This window comes from Dryas octopetala, chromosome 9, assembly GCF_963921425.1.
Source record: "Dryas octopetala chromosome 9, drDryOcto1.1, whole genome shotgun sequence".
NCBI lineage: Eukaryota > Viridiplantae > Streptophyta > Magnoliopsida > Rosales > Rosaceae > Dryas > Dryas octopetala.
The window spans coordinates 19,545,783-19,567,175 of record NC_141374.1 but is presented as its reverse complement, the minus strand read 5'-3'; the positions used below and the strand labels follow the sequence as shown (position 1 = coordinate 19,567,175).

The window sequence follows — 21,393 nt, the reverse complement described above, 5'->3', positions numbered from 1 at the left end:
TACAAAACTTTAGTAGTGGGACACTAAATTTGTTGTTAATTTCATGAAGAGATGATCTTTAAATGGTGACCTAGAAAATGAATGATCCGGATCATGCGACTACATGCGCAATGTTCAAAAGAAAAGAGATTGTAGAAGGATAAAATAAAAAAACAGAAGGATGCTAGCATTCTTGAAAAGAAAATAAGAAAATGTAGGGTTTGAAAAGAAGATCGTGGGCTTCTTTAAAACTACAATGCCAGCCCAAACCACCCCACTAATCCCTACTGGCCCAACACAACTCCTAGCCCAAATAAATAAAACCCTAAACCCTCTTAGAGTGTACAGAAAATCTCAAAATCCTCATCTTTCTGCTCAGCTCCACCCGAAGCTCTCCTCTCTCTCGACAATGGCTGTGAGTAATCTCTTTTCCATCTATTTTCTCCATTACATATACTTATACGTAAATTATCTTGTGTATGTTATATTGGGAAGACTTTTCTGCGTCTTTTTTCATACTGGTTTTTAATTAGGGCACATAATTTGAAATTTTCAGTTTCTCAAAGTATTACGATCTCTTTGAGAGGTTCTAGATGCCTATAGTTTCTTATTGGGGTTTTTTTGCAACCCAAAATTGTTTCTTTCCCAGATTTATATTCTAGGAAAAATTTGGGGTTGCTATATTGAATAATGTGATCGGATACTGGGTTGCTAAATAGTATTTGAGTAATAGGAAAAGTGTGCATATATGTATTAATGGGAGGATATAAATAAGATTGCTTCTTAAAAGCATAGCACAGTATTGAATATTGTTGCAATAGGATCAGTCCGGTGTTTAGTTAGTGTTTGATGAATAAAATCTGAGCATTAAATTTTCCCAAAATATATTAACTTCTACTATAGTTAAATTTTCACTTGTTGGGCATAATGGCATGCTCTGAATTTTGATAGTTTTGTTTATGTGCAAAATGCAGACGATACCAGTTAACCCGAAACCTTTCTTGAACAATCTGACTGGAAAGACTGTCATTGTGAAACTTAAATGGGGAATGGAGTACAAAGGTATATTGTTTCCGTTTCTGGAAAAGTCTTTGATTCTTATGCTATAGTTTTTCATTTGTTTTCTTGTGCAATTTAACTTAAATAGCATGTTCTTAAGTGTGTTCTTAATCCTTTTTGATTGTGCATCTGTTCAGGTTTCCTTGTGTCGGTGGATTCCTATATGAACTTGCAGGTACTATTTTAAAATTTGAACTCTCTTTTCTTTGCACATTCTGAATACAAATTTAGGTTCTTTTCTCCCCCCTTTTGTTCTGCGAGACTAGAAATCTAAAGCTAGTACTAATGCTTGATATATGAAATCTTATGCATAGTTGGCCAACACTGAAGAATATATTGATGGGCAATTCACTGGAAATCTGGGAGAGATTTTGATCAGGTGAGTTTAATTGAATGCTTTGAGCTTCTAAACTATATTCTTCCATTGAATTCTATTGTCTGAGTGTGTATAGTATTTTTTTTACTTTTGTAATTTTCTTTGTCTTGCTAGGATAGCATATGTTGTTAATTTTGTTCATCTTTTTGAGCTTTTGAAGCCAAGATAAGAAATGTTGTGTCTACTGTATGTGAACTTATACTCTTAAACAAAGATAATAATGCAACGGAACTGTGTTAATTTAATGAGCGTGTCTTGGAAAAGAAGGCTGAGGACCAGAGATTAACCATTGGAGTTAATCATGGTCCTCGCAAAGGTTGAATCATGTTCTTCTGATAAAGTGGTAATATATGGCAGGAGCAAATCTTACGATCTGGGCTACAATCCTATAATTTATTGAGTTTGAAATACGATTTGTCCATTCCTTGTTGCTCTCATATTTTCATACCTTGTGTTTACGATTTGCATCTATATATTGCTGTGTACTGTCTAGTTGCAAATGAACTAAATATGGGATATTGAGGAACAGCTCCTTGTTGTATAGTTACTATATTCTCTCTGTCATATTGGAGATTTATAATTCTTCCTTTTTTCTGGGTGGAATTTTAATGAATTCGGTAACAAACCGCCATGCAGTTAAACACAATAGATTATTCAAGTTCTCAATTCTCCTCTAGTCAATACTAATTGTTTTCTCCTTGAAGTTGCTAATATGTTTTAACATCAACCTACATGCGTATACATTACACATCTTAATGTCCAATGAGTTCACACATCTTTTCATGTTTTCCTCCAACAGATGTAACAACGTTCTCTATCTTCGTGGGGTGCCAGAGGATGAAGAAATTGAAGATGCTGAAAAGGACTGAGATGAGGACTTTGCAGCAGCGGTCTTGGTTTAAAAACAAAACTTAAGTAATCAGTCCTTTATCTCTACTTCTGATGTTGTTTTGTTGTTTTAACATGGAGTGGTTATATTGTTTTGTATTGTATGTAGAGGTATTGTTGGATGTTTATTGACGTGCCCGCGCCATTTAAGGGGCTCTAACTGACAAATGGTCCACTTAGAGTTGAATGAGACTATAGGCAAATGGTGAGCTGCAGTTCGATGCTCTACAAGAATCATTCATTTTCATGTAACAAGGCCATATGGTTTGAAATGGAAACCTTTTTAGTTATTCATTGCACCAAAATTGATGCAGTTCATGTGGAGGTTCATAGTATCATTTTAAAAAATGGCATAATCTACTTTCTTTGTTTTGAAGATGTGGCGAAGTCCATCAGGATCTTATTTTCGTTCCTTTGACTTTCTGGATGAATTGGTTTTTATTACAACAATTTTACAATGGTAGACTGTTTCTTGACTAACCCATGTAGGCTGCAATGTAGATCATGTCAAAGAAGCATGTGTGCTTTTCTAAATTTATTGTATATGAATGAGAATCTCACGCTTCTCATTTTTGCACCTATCAAGTATGAAACATTACCAAAGAGCTTTGCTTTCGACAATTGTTCATGCATACATAAACAATTGTTGGTTGTTGATGTATGGAGTACTCACAATCATTCATAGTTGCCACGAGTCTGCTGTCAATTACATATACACCAAACACTTGAAAGCATCATCATTCATCTTTCCAAATTTCTCTCAAAGTTCAAACTCCCTATGGTCAGCAACTAAAGGTGAGAAAAAAACTGAAAGAGAGAAAAAAAATATCATAATGATGTGAAAATTGTTAAGAATTTAGCTGATTGAAGACAATTGTCTCATATATAAAGAGCTGTTCAATACATTCGGAATGGAATGCAGAAGAGAGAAGGTACAAATAGAAGATAACTAGTATTCCTTCTCCCCTTTTTTTTTTTTTTCTTTCTTATTTGGTGGGAATGAGAATCAAACTTATAATCTCTAACAATATTAGGAAGATAAATATCACTAGAGTAATATATATATATATATATATATTTTATTTGGTGGGAATGAATGAGAATTGAACTTATAACCTCTAACAATATTAGAAAGATAAATATCACTAGAATAATAACTAGTTGGTAAATGGTAATTGCTCAATATTAAGTATCTATCTAAGAAAGAGAGTTTTGGTGTTATATGCTTCACTAAAATTAGAGTTGCCAAATGAGTTTTGTTAAACAAAATAATTAAATAAAAAGTTTAACAAATGAGAGTATAGTTGTAAAATGAATGAATTAAACTAATATTAAGAAATTAAACTTTATGAATGTTTCAAAAGTTGAGAAAGTAAGGTATAAATGCTGGGACAAATAAATGTAAAAATATATGATAATTAAAAAATATTAATATATGTAATCATAAAAGCCCATTAAGGTAAAACTTCATACCTAAACTTTTTTAAGAGGTTAAATTAAAAACAAAGGCTCAAATATGTGTTCCAACATCTTTCATCCTACATGTACACAAATAATGTGGCTGGTTTTTGGTTTTTCAACCCGTTAAGTTGCAAAGTTGCATAAAATCACAACTCTCTCTAATTACCACAATGGTTTCCACTTTTTTTCTTTTTTTTTTTCAAATTGTTTTCCACTTCAAATTGTGTGGCACTCGCAATAATTTCTCGCGGTTGAGAGCCTTTCCAACTTTGGCACCGTTTGGTATTGTGTTTTTAGACTAAAAATCACTTATTTTGACAATTTTAGACTTTGTACTTTGTAGTAAACTAGTAAAAGGAAAAAAAAAAAAAAAAAAAAACCAAACAAAATATTTCGATAAAAAATCCTGCTACAGTGCTACGGAGACGAGATTTAAAGATAGCGGAGCAGAGGACAGCGCTTAAGAAACAACTCAGGTCCAAGAATGTCACTGATATCTCTGACGTGCTCTCAAACACTGTTCTGTTCCTCGGACCCACCTCACAGTTTTCACAGTTTTCTCACAAAAACTGCTCCTTCTCCATTCCCAAGCACTTCAGTTCCAGCTGCTACCCTAAAATTCTCGCCGCATTCTCAAAGATTATTGAGAAATGGGAACTGGGTTTCTCGCAGAAACAGATTTCATGCGAGTTCTGGTGACTCAGATGGAGATACAGACGAATTGGGAACCGGGTTTTCTCGGGAAAAGGTCGCAGTTTCCAGTAATGGTGGCAACCCATCAACCAGCTTTTTATCTGTGCTTTGTCCCTTGCTCAGGCTCTTCTCCGTCAGTCCCTCTTATCATTTTTGTTTTCTCTTTTCTTTTTCCGTTTGTTTGTTTGTTTGCTTTTCTTTGAAGTGTTCATTGGCATATAATAAAAATGTGAATCACATATGTAATATGTTGACCATAACAAGAACACTCTTATCAGGTACAAGAAAATCTTCAGATAGGAGTAGTGTTTTCTGCATTACTAACTAGCCAAAATACCAATAGGAAAAACATAACTGTGTTCCTGATTTTCAATGACAATACAGCTAATTGATTTCGCTACTCTCCCATGGCGCTTTGGTCTTTGGAGTGGGGACAGAAAATCGTATTTGTATTTTTTCATTTTGGGAGAACAAATTTACCTTTTTTTTTTATCGTTTGTTCCTTCTTAAAATGCTACAGCAAAAGATGCCAGCTCATATGCTGGTGAAATATGACAAAAGTCATATCCAATATTTAAATTTTTCAAGAAGACTGGGCCTTCTCTACCCATAACTAGTGACAGACTCAAAACTAATTACAATCATTGTGGGAAAAAAATGGAAAAACTGCTCATATTCGTCGTTCTGATAATATATATATATATATATTTTTGCAATGCTGGCGCATTAAACATCTTTGGCACTGATTTACTGTGTATTTCAATTCTATCATTAAGATGTTTGATCTTTGGCACTGCATTAATGCTCACATCTATCTTTAAAAGCGCATGTAACTTTGTTGATTTCTCATCAAGATGTTTAATTTTTGCAGAAAACTGTGCATTATTTTATGTCATTTCCTATTATCATCCTTTCTTGTGCCATCTTCTGAAATCTGGGTTTGCATGCAAAGACCTATTCGATTTGTCCATTATACATTACCTGAAAGTGCATATATTTCTTTCTATATTACATATGAAGAACCACTTGTTCTTAAATGTACATGCTATGTGCTTGGTTTTAAGCTTGATTCAATATGTCTTGTATGGATGGTGTTTCCTAGTTGGCATTGTTCCTACTTAGCAACCTACCTTTAGGCCATGTGGACAGGTACGTTAACTAATGGTCCTTAAAGTCATCCGTTCAAGGCTGGAAGTGCTAAGAGTAAAGTATTGTGTAGTGAGGTTCCAAATGTCATTGGTGCTTCATCATATTTCAAATTATTATATTGATTTACTTGTTTATGATATAAAATTGGAACATCGTGTTGATCATTTTGCATTTTGTCTTCATCATTATTATTTTTGCTTGTTTCTTGTAGGGAGGAGATCCCTCTCAAGAACGGAACTTTACTTTGGAGGTAATCACTTTAAAAATTTACTTGATTCTGTTTTTGATGATTTCTTTCTACTGTGAAATTGTGGTTGGCTAAAGAACCAATTTTGTTTATTATCGGGGACAAATGAAGTTGTCCTTGTGCTGTTTATCTGGATGAGTAGTATAGAGTACTGTTTGAAGGTGTTAGGATTTCCAATATCCTTACAATTATGTAGAATTAGATGGGATGTGACATCATCATATCTTGTGTGTGTGTGGATCTGCTTTTATGTGTTATCAATTCATGCATGCATCTGGGTCTAATGTTGATTTTGCACCAGGAAGGTGCCTATCTCTGTACAATTTTACATCTTAGGTGACCCTAATAGACTTCCACCCCTTTTTGGCTCTCAAAACAGGTAGCTACTTCTTCCTTGTCTACCTTGGCTAGATTCCCTTGGGGATCCAGACCTCTATCAAAGAATTTGGACAGCCAGGAGATCACTACCTTGGCTCCTCCTAAGCTTCTGCAGCTTTTTGAATTTGGTAATTTACATTAATAGTAACTTTGTTTCTTTCATTAGTATTTTGGAATACGATTTACACCATTGAGGGTATCAACCTACCTAACATGGGTATTAGCTTGTGTATCGGTATGATTAGCATATGACTAAGGAGCACATTGTTTCATTGGCCCAGTAAATTATTCCTAGCTTAGTTCTTACTGTTTGGTAGAGTCTACTCTCAGTGTTGATTTAGTTTCATTGTTTATAGGGATTGGCAACTTTCCCTTGTTGAATTTGCAAATTGATTTTGTCAACAGAGGCATGCCCTTTTTGCAGGAGGGTTCGAGAAGCTATGACTGAGCTAGATCTTTCTGCAGAGGTAAGTTACAAATACTGATGCAACCTATTATGAGTTATTCCAATTTTCCATATTTTAATCAGTATCTGTCAAAATAAGCAGTAAATTTTTCGCTCTCTGCACTTATACTTCCTACCATATTTTTTCATTTCACACTTTAACCTTGTAGTCTAGGAGTTTCCTTTATGTTTCATTAAAATCAGAAGAAAAATCTTGGAAAGCAATGAAAATTCTCATGAAACTTTTGACAGCTGGTTTTGAGTCCATCCTTACAAGTACAAGTGAGAGTTGTGAACTTGATCTGAGGTCCAGCTTTCTGCCTTTATGATAATGAAGGCAAAATTTAAGGGAGGGTTTCTTATTAGCCTCGAAAATGGTTGGGATCCACTCATTTAAGGGAGGGGTTCTTATTAGCTAAATTGGGTTGACAACCATCGAGTGTGAATTGTTTGTAACTCATTGAACTTTTGCAGAATATAATGCATACATTTGACTGGAATTTCTCAGGAAACACATTGTGTGTAGCGTATATATATTTAACTAGTTGTTTTTCATTTTAAGCCTGTTTTAGATACATTGTTGATCATGCCAAGCATCTTAATATGAATAAATTAATCAATTCAATGGATTAGATATCAAATAACAAGCCCATTCAAAAATAAGTATGATTCATATTCTTGAATTTTTATACCATCAGGTTTCATTTTGTACCTCATTTTGCTCCAAGTCTGATCAACTTGGAGCCTCAATGTAGTTGATGTGAAGAAAGCATAAGGTAAATGATATGATGGATAGATGGAACCTCATACTTCTTTCTGGAATACAACCTTGATAGCTTCATTTAACTTTAATTTCTTCAAAGTGGTTATCTTGTTGATGCTTAATTGTCATTTACTTTTCCAATGTCAACTTATTGGAAATTTGGCAAACATTTGCAGGTCTATCCTTGTCCAAAAGGTTCTGTAAGACATAGAGAAATGGTTAAAAGATTTGGTGGCAAAGAGCAGTAAGTAATTCCCTTTTCTTTATATCATCTTATAAAGAAGTTCCTATAAAAAAATAACATCTTATAAAGAAGTTGTTTTCTTTGATTTCTGATGATATGTTCTGGAAACTGCATTGACTCTAATTAGAAATATGTTTATACTGAGCTCAGGTCATCTTACATGTCAAATTTGGAACTATAAGATGGTAATTAATGTTGATAAATTGATAAATTGTCTGTACTTGGTGAAAGGAGGTTTTGGAGGAGGGAAGAAGGACAAAGTGCTTTGGAGGTGTACTGTCTTGGCTATGGTATGGGTTATTTGGATGGAAAGAAACAAGAGAATATTTGAAGATTGTAGAGGGTTGGAGGTTGAGGAATTGTGGGATAAAGTTCGGTACTGGTCAGCTCTTTGGGCTTCTGTATCAGGGGATTTAGAGATGTTTTTTGGTCAGATATCTTATTGTTTCTACATTTTAAATTACAGGTGGATATCTGCTATTGTACTGTTTGTGTTGTGTTACTAAAAGTATCTTTCTTTACATAAAAAAATAAAAAAATAAATTGATAAATTGTCACATGCCATCTTTATAACACTGTCACATTTGATGGATTTCGTTCTCCATTCATCATGCAGTTTCTGGCAGAAGAGGTCATTACCTTTTCTAAGAATAGCTTTTGTTGTGGTGCTTCTTAATTTCCCTCGTAACTTTTGGATTATGAATATTGTTATGCAGGTTTCCTTTTCTCATTGATCCAAATACTGGCACTTCAATGTATGAAAGTGGTAAGTTATTAAACTTAATTTCACATGGATCTCTTTCTCTCTCTCTCTCTCTCTGTGTATTGGAAGATTTGAACCTATGATCATCCCATTTCCATTTCCACATGAAAAATAGATCATTCAAACAGTCCCATCATTGGGAAGTATAAGCAAGTGCTTAAATCTGAATTGAACATAACTACTTGTTGTTTGAAGGCTTTTTCTGCACCTTATTTTAACCAAGTCTGTACAGAGTTTTTAGCATAAAAAAATTGTACAATAAACTTATAAAAAATTGATCATACATGTTTTATCATATGTTGTATGAACTTTAATATTATTTTATCAAGTTTATATTGTTTGCATTCTTTCTGCTTTTGACGATAGGTGAAATTGTGAAATACCTATTTCAGCAATATGGGAAAGGCAGGAAACCTTCAGTGGGGCTTTTGGAAAGGTATTGAACTGCAAGTTCTTCTTTAGGACAAGAATCTCATATTCTGTATGAGTATAATCACAAGTATTACTGTAATTTCTGTCAGACATCACATAAGTTATCAGCCTATGATGAAGAATCGGCTTGCTGATTTATTGGTTTCATAAGCATTATAAATATATCAACTATAAATTTACATAGGTCTTACAACTCTAATATGCATTTTCAAGCCAACCGAAAAAGGAATAAAAGAACAGATGCCATAAATTATGTTCTAAATGGGTGACTTGAAGTATCAATACATTGATTAGAAGTGGTTTAATATATAACTACTTTTAACTTATTGAAACTTGCATTTTACTTGGCTCTTCTCTTCTCTTCTCTTCTCGTTTCTCTCTCTCTCTCTCTCTCTCTCTCTCTCTCTCTCTCACACACACACACACACACACACACACACACACACACACTCACTCACTCACTCACTCACTCATCATTTACTCACTCACATTAAATGTTACTCAATGCAGCACATTATTCACAGGATGGATGCCAACCATTTTTCGAGCTGGTAGAGGAATGACTTTGTGGGAAAAGGCCAGACCAGAGCCACCACCCAAAAAGCTGGAACTTTACTCATATGAAAACAATCCGGTGAGACAAGAGTCTTTCATTGCTAATAGGAAGTACATCAGGAATCATGATTTATCCATCTGACATGTGTTTGCATATTTTTTTAGATACGTACCAAAATGAAAATCATAGTTTGTTTGAAGCAGTCTACGTTTGATTTTAGTCACTAGGAGAAAGAGGATCTAGGTTCTCACAATTGGACTTAGATCCTCTCTTTTCTCCTCCCTATCGTTTTCTGGTATGTTTGAAATTATTTACAGTCCGCAGACAGTAAGTTTAAGGCATCAAATTGATGGACTTGTACAGAATTTGGGAATTCAATTAGACTTGTATTGCACTCAATGGACATGTATTAAAAAGTAATAGTCTGGAAGGTGTGTGCTGAATTTTTGAGTCCACAGAAGACTTGAAGAGGTTTTCATGGTCATCCTAGTAGGATTTGCACAAAATGAGTTTGAGAAAGAAGCTATCAAAATTTATGCGAAGGCGCTGAAGGCAGGGATTGAAATTGGCCCAACATGGTGTCAACAGTTCTTGGGGTATTCAGTGTTGATAAATCTTTAGGTCTACGGAAGAAACTCTATTGTTTAGTTGTCAAATTTTTTTTTGGTTATAATACTTTCCTCAGCAATGGGCTTATAATATGTCGTCCAAGTATATTGTGGACATGTTAGGTTGGTAGGACTTCTTACTGAGGCAAAAAACGAGGGACAAATTGACAATCCTGGTGTACTTGTTTTGAACTCATTTTATGGTGATTCTGAGATGGTGAAATTTGCTGCTGATTAGTTGTTTTTAGCAGCACCTAAGAGCCTAACATGATACATTTTGTTTGTCAGTATATAGTACAAGGAAGGTGGAAAGAGAGAACAAAGACCATTAAGGGGATGAAGGAGATTGAGATTGAAATGGGTATTAGTTGGATTGAGAATGAAAAGAAAGTTCGGAGCTTTATTGTTGGGAATAGATTGCATCCGCAAGCAGAGGTTATTTATGGAGTTTTTTAAAAAATGGTTATGACTTGTAACAGATGAGGATATGTGCCAGATAAGAGGTTTAATGAGTTCCCACACGAATGTGCTGGGAGTCTCTCCTTAGTGGAGGATACTTAGTACATGGAAAATGTATTCAACCAAGAGGAGTTGTACCTAACAGAAAACCAAAGGTCTTGCTATCTTTGGGACGTGTATTTAGTTGGTTCATGTATTTCCTAATACATTTAATCTCTCAAATTAACTTATTGCATTAAATGCAGGATCCCTTGAACTGCCACTTGATATGCAATAAAAAGGGGATGGTCCTTGAACTGCCGCTTGATATGCTATGAAAGGGGATGGTGTTAGTCTTGGAAATTATTCCAATCAAGAATTACAGAGTAGTGAGTAGGCGGAGGAGTATACTTCACAGGAATTTGTGAGAGGTTGTTCAAGGGATATCCAGGTAGATACGAGGATCAAAGTAGGGACTAACACTTGAATGCAAATTACTTGTTCAAGTTTTTTTTTTTTTTTTTTTTCTTTCATAGTGAAGTAGGGTATTACTCGTGGACATAGGCAGGATTTTGTCGAACCATGTAAATCGGCGTTTTAATTATGAGGATTGAGAAGAGGAGAGAAAAGGTCAAGATGGGAAATGAGATGATCCAGGTCCCTCATAATTTGCTATAATTTGAGGCGTGGCCTTCTTTTGGCCAAATTCGGGCATATGATTGATTGACTGAAGAGCTGAATAATTCTATTTGTGCATTTGGGTACAACACTTCCAGGTGTTGTCAGAAAACATAATTCTCAGCGTGACATTGTACATTTTGGGATTAGGCCAAATCCCAGGTTCATCTGCACAATTATTTTCTGCATTATCTGCTTTTGTTACTTTGTAGATAAATCCTACAGTGATTTTATGGCATTTTGTGTTATATGTAATAACTTTTTCTTCCTCCTCACCCCTCTTTTTTTCTTCTTTTCAGTATGCACGAATTGTGCGTGAGGCACTTTGTGAATTAGAGCTTCCTTACATCCTTCAAAATGTGGGTGAAGGGTCCCTGCGGTCAAAGTTACTTGTTGATGCATCTAATTCGAAAGAGGTTAGCTTTTGAGAACAATTATCCATTACATAATTTTTTGCTGCAATTGAATTTGATTGAAACTTATTTCACATAATCATGATATAATGTGTTACCGCCTCACTGTCTGCCCAATTTAGTTATACTGTATTTCCAAGTCTTAAGGTTTTATTGCAGTTACTATATCATTAATGAGATATTCAAAGTTCTGATGCGCTTCTCTCTCAATTATGTAATAATTCTCTTACGGCTTATGGGCTAGGCCCTGCTTATACTCCACCATAGTTAGGGAACAGCAGATGCAACTAAAAAAATCAATCATCAAGAGTTTTCAGCATCCTACCAAGTCTCCTTTATTCCCTTTTGTTGTTTTTTTTTTTTTGTTCTTTTTAATGAATAGTTTCAGACTATTTTTCTTACTTTGTATGCTGATCTCCTATTGAGATATGAGAACCCTAAGGATGACCAAGGGAATTGTCTTCTTATAGGTTCCCTACTTGATTGATCCCAACACTGGCACTCATGTTGGTGACTGCAAGAAGATCCTGTCTTACTTGTTCCAGACATATTCAGTGGCCACTGTATAGTTTATAAAAAATCAGTTGTAAATGCTCAACACATGAAAATCCAAATGGAGGTAATTTTTACTGTATGTAAATGCTGTAACAAAATATCTTAGTAGCAAGAGGAAGTGGTTATAACTTATAAATGCCCTTCAGCTTGGGGCCTGGGCCTTGCTTTCGTTACATAAATATGGCAATTTGCTTTATCTTTTTCATGTTTTCTTTGCTGATCTTCAATTGTGGACGATCAAGCATACTGCACACATGCATGGTGTTAATGGTTTTTCCCTCTTCCTTTGGTTATATAATCGAGTTTTGAGTTGATCGATGTAAATATATTATAATATAGTAATAATAAATAAATAAAGTCCAAAACTCCAAATGCAGTAGAAGCAGGGCTTGAATTTTACTCAAATTAAAGACTCTTGGAGCCAAGTTGGTGCGAAGAATTTTTACACACAGGTCATCTTCTCCAAACCGAAGCTTGCTGGGTGTTTGCCTCCTGAAATTGGACCTCCCTCAAATGTGACTGTTTGATATTAGTTCAAACACATTCCGTGGGGTCATGTCTAAGACTTTCAAAGGGCTTGAAATTGGGTTTGTTCTTGAGAGTTTATGCAAGTTGCCTAACTCGGGGAATTTCCCCTTCTCGTACAACTACTTCAATGGTGAGGCCCAAGAATATGTATCATCCTCTAAGGACACTATGTTCGATGACACAACAAGCAACTGCTTACCAGATAGGCCTAAGCAGAAGTCATCAAAACAATGTAAGGATGTGGTGAGCAAACCAGTGGATTGCAGTAAAGCAAAGTGTGGAGGTGGATCAGGACCGTCAAAACCTTCTCATGCAACAGTTGAGAAGCCAAGGCCAAAGCCACCGGTGCCCATACCAAAGACTCAAAAGCCACAACCACCAGAACAACAATCTCCCAAACGGCCTATTTCAATACCTCCTACACCCAAACCACAACCTCCTAAAGATCAACCTCCAAAAGAGGAACCACCCAAAAAAGAAACTCCCACTCCAAAGCCCCGACAACCAAAAGAAGAACCTCCGAAACAAAACCCACCAACACCAGAATCCTTGAAGCCAGTTCCGGTAACACCAAAACCAGTTACGAGCCCCCCTAGAATAGTTGTAGAAATGCCACTGCCTGATCCTTTAATTTTAGGTCCAATGGAGTGAGATCACTCTCTCACCACCAGTTTACTCTCCACTCCACAAGTTCACTGACCTCCACCACCAATCAACTCATCCCCACCACCGCCAGTTCACTCACCTCCACCGCCCCAACCTCCACCACCAGTACACTCACCTCCACCATCAATCCACTCTCCTCCACCACTATTTCAGTCACCCCCACCAACACCAGTCTACTCACCACCACCTCCGGTCCACTATCCACCACCCCCAATTCTTTCAACCCCATTGCCAATCCACTCACCTCCACCACCAATTCACTCTCCACCTCCAAACTCGCCTCCACCACCAATCTACTCACCACCAACTCCTGTAAGCTCTCCACCACCACTTTCTTCTTCTGTTTCACCTCCTGTTTTCTCACTACCCCCTTCAGTAGACCACTTGGTCCTCCCACCAAACTTCAGCTTCCAATACTCATTGCCACCTCCACCAATGTTCCCAAGCTACTAATTAAGGAGTGTACAATATCAACCTCTCAACCCACATTTTGACTATTTATAAGTTTTACAATATTACATCTTCTACGTATGCAATAAAGGACAGTATTGGCAAATTGTACCATCATTTTCCTTTTAATATACATGTGTATATGTGTATATATATATATACATATATTTTAATTCTGTTTGGTGTGTGATGGCTTTTTCTCAAAGATATCTGCTCAAACCATTTTGGTTAATAGCATAAAGGCATCAGATTTGATTGTAGAGGATAAATCCAAGTGAGTGAGAGTCGCTGAGCAGTTGGCCATAAAGTAAATGTAAAAACAAAAACTACTCACTAACTACTAGGGATGATACAGAGAGAGCCACAATCTAGAACTATAACTCTTTGAATAGCTGGAGAACTACCAAAATTAGGATAAAGGAAAAGGTTATCAAATTGATTTGAAAGTGACGATTGTATACATCTTACTTTTCCACCGATTTATCAGTATAATCTAATTGTATACATCTCTCTCTCTCTCTCTCTCTCTCTCTCTATGATGTCTTCAAAATTACAATACTGAAAAAAGGTAATAAATTCACATGCAGACAGCAACAGCATCAGCAGCAAGAGGATAACGCCTACTCTCAACAAAATTTAATCTGAATTGCTCAAAATTACCACACTTAATTGCTTCCCTTACTGAGCGGAAGAATCCTAGATAATGGTGAGTATTATGTCTGCAAAAACAAAGGACAATCTGATGATAATGATATGATGACGACTATTGTGGTAACCATAACAATGATGACTATTATGATAACAATCACAATGAGTATAATAATAATTCTTGGAAGCAAAGTAGCACATACATTTCTAGTAGAATCTGAGCCAGCATTTCATGAACATTGAGCAAGTGATTAATATACGCTTTTGTATGATTCTGGCATGTATAACAGTTGCAATTTTCAACAATTGGTGACATATCTTTCCTGAAAATAGAGAAGCCATAACACAAATATATCATGATATGAGTTACTGCGTTAATTATTTATGGATCCATTTGGCAATAAATGATAAAGTAAATATGCTAAGACTTCAAGAAATTTATTTCACAAAACACAAAGGCAGTAGGCACCCTTATTACAATGCGATACAGAAACTTCTATGAAGATTTCTAATCCCAAGCAGGCCCACAAGTTACTATTGTCTAGTTCTTTTTTGGTTTGAACTATTGTCTAGTTCTTTATTTTTATATCTATCACGAATGACATGTGTTTTGGTTTACGTTACTTTATAGGAGATGATTTCTGCACTCCAAAATCAACCTTACGAACTCCTCATGTGCAGGAGTGTAGAAAGTCATTTTATTTTATGAGAAACAGTATATAGTCATTTTTGGAGTGCCAAAACGTCAAATAGCTTATTGCTTTATTTCCTATTTCTGTTCCGTCAAGTGGTATCAGATCCATAGTTGGGCATGGAAGAAGTAAAGCAGTAGATATCATGGGCAGCAAGCTGAAATGGCTGAGATGAAGTGTATGATTGAAGAATGTTGTGGGCTGTGCAAGCTCTTCAATATGGGAATGTGTGAGAGCCTATACAGCACTTAAAGGAAGTGAGCACCAACCCTCAGACAAATTGGAAGATAGTATTGGAGAAAGAGGATTTAGAGGAAGAGGAAAACCCCAAAGGTGATGCTGGAGCGGTTAATCAAGTGGCACAAGGCGCTTGGAGAATATTCCTCCTCATGCATCTTTTGTAGAATTAGTAACTTCTTCTCTAATTCCTCCACCATTTAAGTGTATGCACTAACCGGTTCTCCACCATTCAATAAAATCGTAAACACTGTTAGTGCTACAAGTAGAAAGAGAAGTCATTAGTTACCTGTAAATAGTTGCTCTCAAATTAATCTTTGTCTGGTCACTTCCTATATTAGTGAACTGAAAATCAGGTACACTACTCTCAACTCCATCTAGTGGGAAAGTAAGTGCCAAGCCACCAAGGGTAAGATGGTATATATATCTGCAAAAAATTGATACATATCATCCCCTTTTGAATCATGGTAACAGCAAGGAGAAAGATGTTCAGGAATTGTTAGAAAGAAGACTGAGCTACTCACGTAGAATCAAAGAGATCAATGCCTGCAGCAACACCCTGCAAGACCTCCTCTGTGAGATAAAAAGCAAAGTTCATTTGCCAATAAATGTGAATTGATAACCACATATTTTAGGAAAGGTACATTAAACGTTGAAATCATTTTCCTTTGATAAACTGTCCTAACAACAACAACAAAACTGCAAGTTATTAAACTACTTTTTTTATGATAAGATACAGAATGAATAAGTTGATAAAACTTGGGAAGCATGATCAAAGTGGACTAGCAGTCCACAAAAAGTACCAACCTCAAACTACAAGAAACAGAATATCAATAACACAACAAGCAACAAAACAGCACCCATATAAAACAGAAATCAGAAGCAAAAAGCCTAAGAACCAGCCACTTTCCGATCTATATTTAACAAAAAGAAAGGGCTGTCGCAAAACGTGGAAGAAACTGAGGCCCAAAATCTGGTCTTGTCCCATAAGCAATCCTCAGACTCCCAAAATTTTCCTTCAATAATTAAGCTGTTTCTTTCCAAATCACCCAAAAGATAGCTAAAACACTGCATCTCCACCAGACCTTTGCCTTCTCCCCACCACCAAAAGCAAGTTATTAGCCAACTTAATAGTTAATACCCACTAAACCTCAGTCCATATGTAAGATGACAAATTAAATGCAATACATCATTGCTAATACTGTATCCTCATTGCACATGTGCAGCAAGTGGGACAAAGATGATATATTTTTATTTCAAGCATGAAAAATTTTCCTCAGAAGTCTAGATGTGTCAGCCAGAGATTGGAAAGACCAACAACTCTCGTAACAATGGTACACCTGTTACCTGGAAGTCCAAGCCCACTGATCAAGCGTGGTTTCTCCTCTTGTAAGATATCCTGAACATTGTGTAGCACTATTAGATATCACAAATTATAAAGGAAACATATATTGTTTTTATTGACTGAGCTTGCAAACCCACTAATCTCAAGGCATTTAATTCAACGATTATATTTCTCATTAAATGTGTTTTTCCACAAAAAAAGAAAAAGAAAATGAGAATGCTGCTTCTAGAACAAGCAATGCAACTCACTGATCAAGCCTAGAAACAAAAACTTGAAGGACCCAGTTTGTGTCTTACAGTAACAGCATTCAGGAGATCAGGGCGCTCATTCATGCTCTCTCCAAGCCCAAAGCCTCCGATCCAATAACCTGCAGTCATATCAATAAAAAATACACAAGTGCAAAAATAAAATTAAAATATACCAATATGAATGGTTCAGAATATTATAAAGATTTTAATCTTTGGACTATTGGGGATGGGGTTACTTTGCCAGTTCGTACAAGTATTTTTGTTTTACTAATGATTACTATTACAGATACGTCATGGTACGGGATTATTTGGACTACAAGATCAAACCAGATTATAGAGCAAGATTTGATAAGTACTAGTCAACAAATTGGAATTCATTTATCAACAGATTTTTTTCTTCCATTTGAATTCATTTCGATAATTCTTTTAGTCGCTTTGATAGGTGCAATTGCCGTGATGCGCCAGTAATAAATACATCACACTCTTAGACCTAAATTGAATAAGTTCTTAGAAGTGCTACAAGTCTGAAACAAGGAAGGAATAAAGAAATGTAGAAACCTGATACACTTCGGCTAGCCACCTCTTGTGCACATCTTTCACGTTCTTCTACAGAACACCCTCCAACAATGGATCCAAAGACAGGTCCACATGCCTATTTTGAAAGATCAATATATGTCAAAATCTCCACTCTTTGAGTTCAGTGAAGCATATTTATAGACTCGTGCACCAACTTATTTTAATTGAATTAGGACTCCCATGTAGTATAAGGATTCCCAAATAAGGTAATCTCTAATTAAAACATACTACTAACTTAAGACCAAAGAAAAGCTCCTTCTACTCTTAAAAACTACAAGAAAACCCTCACCCAAATGTGTCACAAACATATAATTCTCTAAAAAATATATAATTCTCTAACAAAAGAATGTAAAAATATAAAGTTATGGACAGGAATTTTTTGAATTTCTAGATCCACCCCTGCATACAAAATTATTTGGAGCATCATTTTGATTGTCATTACTTCCTTGAAAACCATATGCCAAGGAAGTAATGACAATAAACCATTTAGAATTTTCTCTCTTACCTTGCTTGGTTCATCTATTATTTTAGGCAATTAAAATACAAAAGACAGCTTATTCTACCAATTTTCAATCATTGTGCAGAGCTGTCGATGGCTAAAAGATTTAAAAGTACACTGAAACTTACACTTTATTATAAAAATAAAATTAGATAATATAATGCTCTAATCAAATATAAATAATTATTTTAGTAAAATTGATAAGTCAATGATAGTATGTGATTAAAAGTTCTACTTCTGATTAAAACTACAAGGAAATGTGTATGAATGAGATTAGTTTATCAGGCTAATAATAATAATTAAAAAGGTGGCACCCAACATAATTTAGAAGCAAATTTTTATGATGACTATACATGTAGGAAATGTGACTTGATCTGAACATGGTTTTCTTGACATTTGGCACATTCCAGATGTGAATGAATGGAGATGGACTCTTTGATGATAACTTGTTTTGATACAAACGTAATACGAAATAAGTGGGGAATCCACATTCATCAAAAAGAAGAAGTGTCCTACATATTGTAGCTCAAAAAAGAATTTAAGACTGCTATATCTTCTAGCAACACACCTTGTATCTATCACATATGGAATTAAGTGAGGGAGTAAGCATGTACATATGGTACTAGTTACGTCTCTAATTGGGTATTTCATAATGGAACAAAAAAGGGCGGTCTTTTACCGGATTTAGAGCAATGCATTCGTCAAGCCACCTTACAGTTCGATCAACCGAGGTCTTGTTCCTCTTATCAGATACCCATGCTGGGACTTCGTCCGCCAAAGCGGTCCATATATTGGGCTTCAAGGAAGAAATCAATTCAACATACTCTACAGGTTTAATCTACAAGCACATAAAAAATACTGCACAGTCAGCAGAGTTGCCAACTCGAAAACAAACTATGAGTAGTCAAGTAGAAATCACTGTATTTATCAAGCAACATGAGAAAATTACCAAACGGCGACCGCAAGGGGTCTCGAAAGATGCTCCAAATTTGTTAGTGCTGTTACATTCTGGAAGGCATTGAATAGAGTCCCTTGGTATGGCTACGAATCCGTATTCGGGCAAACCAAGCATCTTATGCAATCCTCCTATCTTTGATATTGTTTGTGGTGAGAGGCCTTCCAAGCTGCAAAAGCAACAACCAATGCTTTAAATTTTGAATTGCGTTCTCACAAACCAATTCACAAACAGTTACAGAGCAATTGTACTGGGGCAAAAGTAGAAAAGGAAACAAAGGTTATGGGGTATAATTGTAAATACTTACAAGTGGAGGGAGCTAACATGGAAAAGATGGGAGTCAGGGAAAGGAAGAGAAGGAAGAAGGTCAGGGGGGATGAAAGCGGGTAGGGCCTTTCTGGTAGAGAGGAGGAGGGAAGGGGTCTCTATTGGGCTCGGGCAGCTGCCCAGATGGAGGACCCCTGCCCGCGCTCTTCCGCTGCTGCTCAATGCCTTCACTGCGAATTTCATGGCTCTTACTGTTTCTTTGTTGATGGAGACGAAAAGGCTTTGTTAGAGTCGGAGAAGACGAGAGAACTAAGGTTTTGCGGGTTTTGCGGGTTTTCGTTTTTTGTATTTTGGCGGAAAATAAAGTGTCTTAAAGGAGTAAAGCTGACGTTCACGTTCCTATGTGGCTGCTTACTCTATGGAACGTATGCAATGGCAATTACATGCATGGGTGGCCTCTAATTTTGTAAACTTTTTACCTTTTTGGTATGGTAATATTTTTAGGAAAAATCATCTAGTGGGGGAAAGGCTTTGTAAATTCTTCCACCATCTACTAGCATCATTATATTATTAGGTTGTTAAACTACTTGAGGTCAATTTTAAAATTTTCACATAATTCAAACGAATAATTTCATAATCAGTCATTTGACATAATTAATTAAACGGATTTGATTGAAGTTGATTAATATTTAACACGAATACGAAATAATACGACACAAACATGACCCACTAACACGAATATCGCCCCCTCACTTTCTGTCAGAGGCTTTCTTGAAATGTTTTTCATCAAGATTAATTCAAAGAAGATTTTGATTCAAGTGGTTGAATATTTAGAGTAAAGTCTTGTTTATTCTTGAGAGCTAAGAAAGAAGATTTGGGTAAGAGGAAAACATATGGTGGCCAAAAATTTTGGTTAGGTAAACAAAACCCATCATCCACCCATATATGCATGTTATACCATGTAGAATTGTGGATTAATAAAATCATGTTACACTCAATAATTTTATTGTCCTGTCCATTAATTTCTAGGTGACATTAATAAATTAAAATAAAGAATTATTTTGCTATAAATGGTAAACCCACAAACTATTAAAAGTATATTTTGCTTAATGTTCTGTTTTTAAAGAGAATTCCTATCTATCCTAAAAAGGACTACTCACAAAAAAAACTAGATACTGTTATATATTTCATTCACCATAACATATTAACAAACTTCAGAGATAGTGAAAATGAAATGACTTTGTTCACCAAAAAATAAAAACGACTTTCCACTGCATTGCCAAATTGGATATATATTTTTCTTCAGTGCACTAGCTTATAAATTGATATTTTTAAGTGTTCATTCTCACACGATATTCATTGTTCAGACCAACATTTAACAAATTGAAACCTGATTGAATCTGGTGGCAAACAGATGTCAGAAACTTAATTCAAAACATCAAGAAATGAAACCAAAGGCTTCATTATTATATTTTTATGCTGTAATTTGCAATACTTCAATAATTAAAGTTAAGAAGTCTTTATAATTATAACCACTCCATGTGATGTCCCTTTTTCAACTGCAAAAAGTTAGCCAGCACAGCCTGAACATTAAGAAAATCACAAGCAAGATTATGCCATCAAACACATGACATCTTCCCATATAAATAGAAGAGAGAAGCCAATAATAAATCCAGCAAACTCTTGCGGACACACCAACCATGTTATTTGTACCAACCGAATTGAAATGGTTGTGGGCTTGACTACATCAAGCTTTGCTTCACTTCTAAGATGAAGATTTAAGAGAGAACAATATATGTAATCATTGTCTTTATCTAAAGGACCATATATAATATAATGCTAGACCCCATTGAGTATCGACCCCACAAATTGTTCAACTTCGGTCACAAGGTTTGGTATTTTGGGCATCATTTCTGTTAGAAGTTAAAACAGAGTTCAGAGGTACATATAATACCTTACAATGGATCTGCTACCGTGTGATCATTACTCTTTTTATTTTTTTGGTCAAGATCATGACTCATTTTAGAGGGAACCAATTCTCAAGTGCCAGCGTACCACTATTTCATCCTAGAAAAACAGAAAGTCAATGCCCTGTCTCCTTCCTCCTTCAATCAATAAGACCTGAGATCACCACATATCCTCAAAAGAAGTAAAGAA

The 21,393-nt window shown here is 35.6% G+C and overlaps 3 protein-coding genes across 5 annotated transcripts; 2 read left to right on the top strand and 1 right to left on the bottom strand.

The window, feature by feature from the left end:
* Positions 1–331: 331 nt before the first annotated feature.
* RUXF (small nuclear ribonucleoprotein F) lies at positions 332–2,678 on the top strand. Of its 2 annotated transcripts, XM_086227444.1 has the most exons (6): positions 332–394; positions 954–1,041; positions 1,176–1,213; positions 1,353–1,417; positions 2,214–2,329; positions 2,412–2,678. In XM_086227444.1, exons 1-5 carry the CDS (start codon positions 389–391, stop codon positions 2,281–2,283), a joined length of 267 nt encoding a protein of 88 aa, XP_086083570.1. In that variant the 5' UTR covers positions 332–388; the 3' UTR covers positions 2,284–2,329; positions 2,412–2,678. The 2 variants fall into 2 exon arrangements, with proteins under 2 accessions (XP_086083570.1, XP_086083569.1); XM_086227443.1 differs by having other exon boundaries at positions 2,214–2,678.
* Positions 2,679–4,210: 1,532 nt separating this feature from the next.
* Positions 4,211–12,356, top strand: LOC147275407 (Thioredoxin family protein). Its single transcript, XM_086227707.1, has 10 exons — positions 4,211–4,589; positions 5,817–5,855; positions 6,232–6,358; positions 6,636–6,697; positions 7,615–7,682; positions 8,399–8,448; positions 8,812–8,881; positions 9,388–9,511; positions 11,457–11,573; positions 12,041–12,356. Exons 1-10 carry the CDS (start codon positions 4,248–4,250, stop codon positions 12,137–12,139), a joined length of 1,098 nt encoding a protein of 365 aa, XP_086083833.1. The 5' UTR covers positions 4,211–4,247; the 3' UTR covers positions 12,140–12,356.
* Positions 12,357–14,184: 1,828 nt separating this feature from the next.
* Positions 14,185–19,561, bottom strand: LOC147275406 (uncharacterized). Of its 2 annotated transcripts, none has more exons than XM_086227667.1 (10): positions 19,277–19,561; positions 18,964–19,138; positions 18,694–18,852; positions 17,498–17,591; positions 16,988–17,058; positions 16,694–16,745; positions 15,871–15,919; positions 15,636–15,773; positions 14,621–14,740; positions 14,185–14,488 (listed from the first exon to the last, which is right to left on the bottom strand). In XM_086227667.1, exons 1-10 carry the CDS (start codon positions 19,477–19,479, stop codon positions 14,347–14,349), a joined length of 1,203 nt encoding a protein of 400 aa, XP_086083793.1. In that variant the 5' UTR covers positions 19,480–19,561; the 3' UTR covers positions 14,185–14,346. The 2 variants fall into 2 exon arrangements, with proteins under 2 accessions (XP_086083793.1, XP_086083794.1); XM_086227668.1 differs by having other exon boundaries at positions 18,694–18,810.
* Between the last annotated feature and the right edge of the window lie 1,832 nt (positions 19,562–21,393).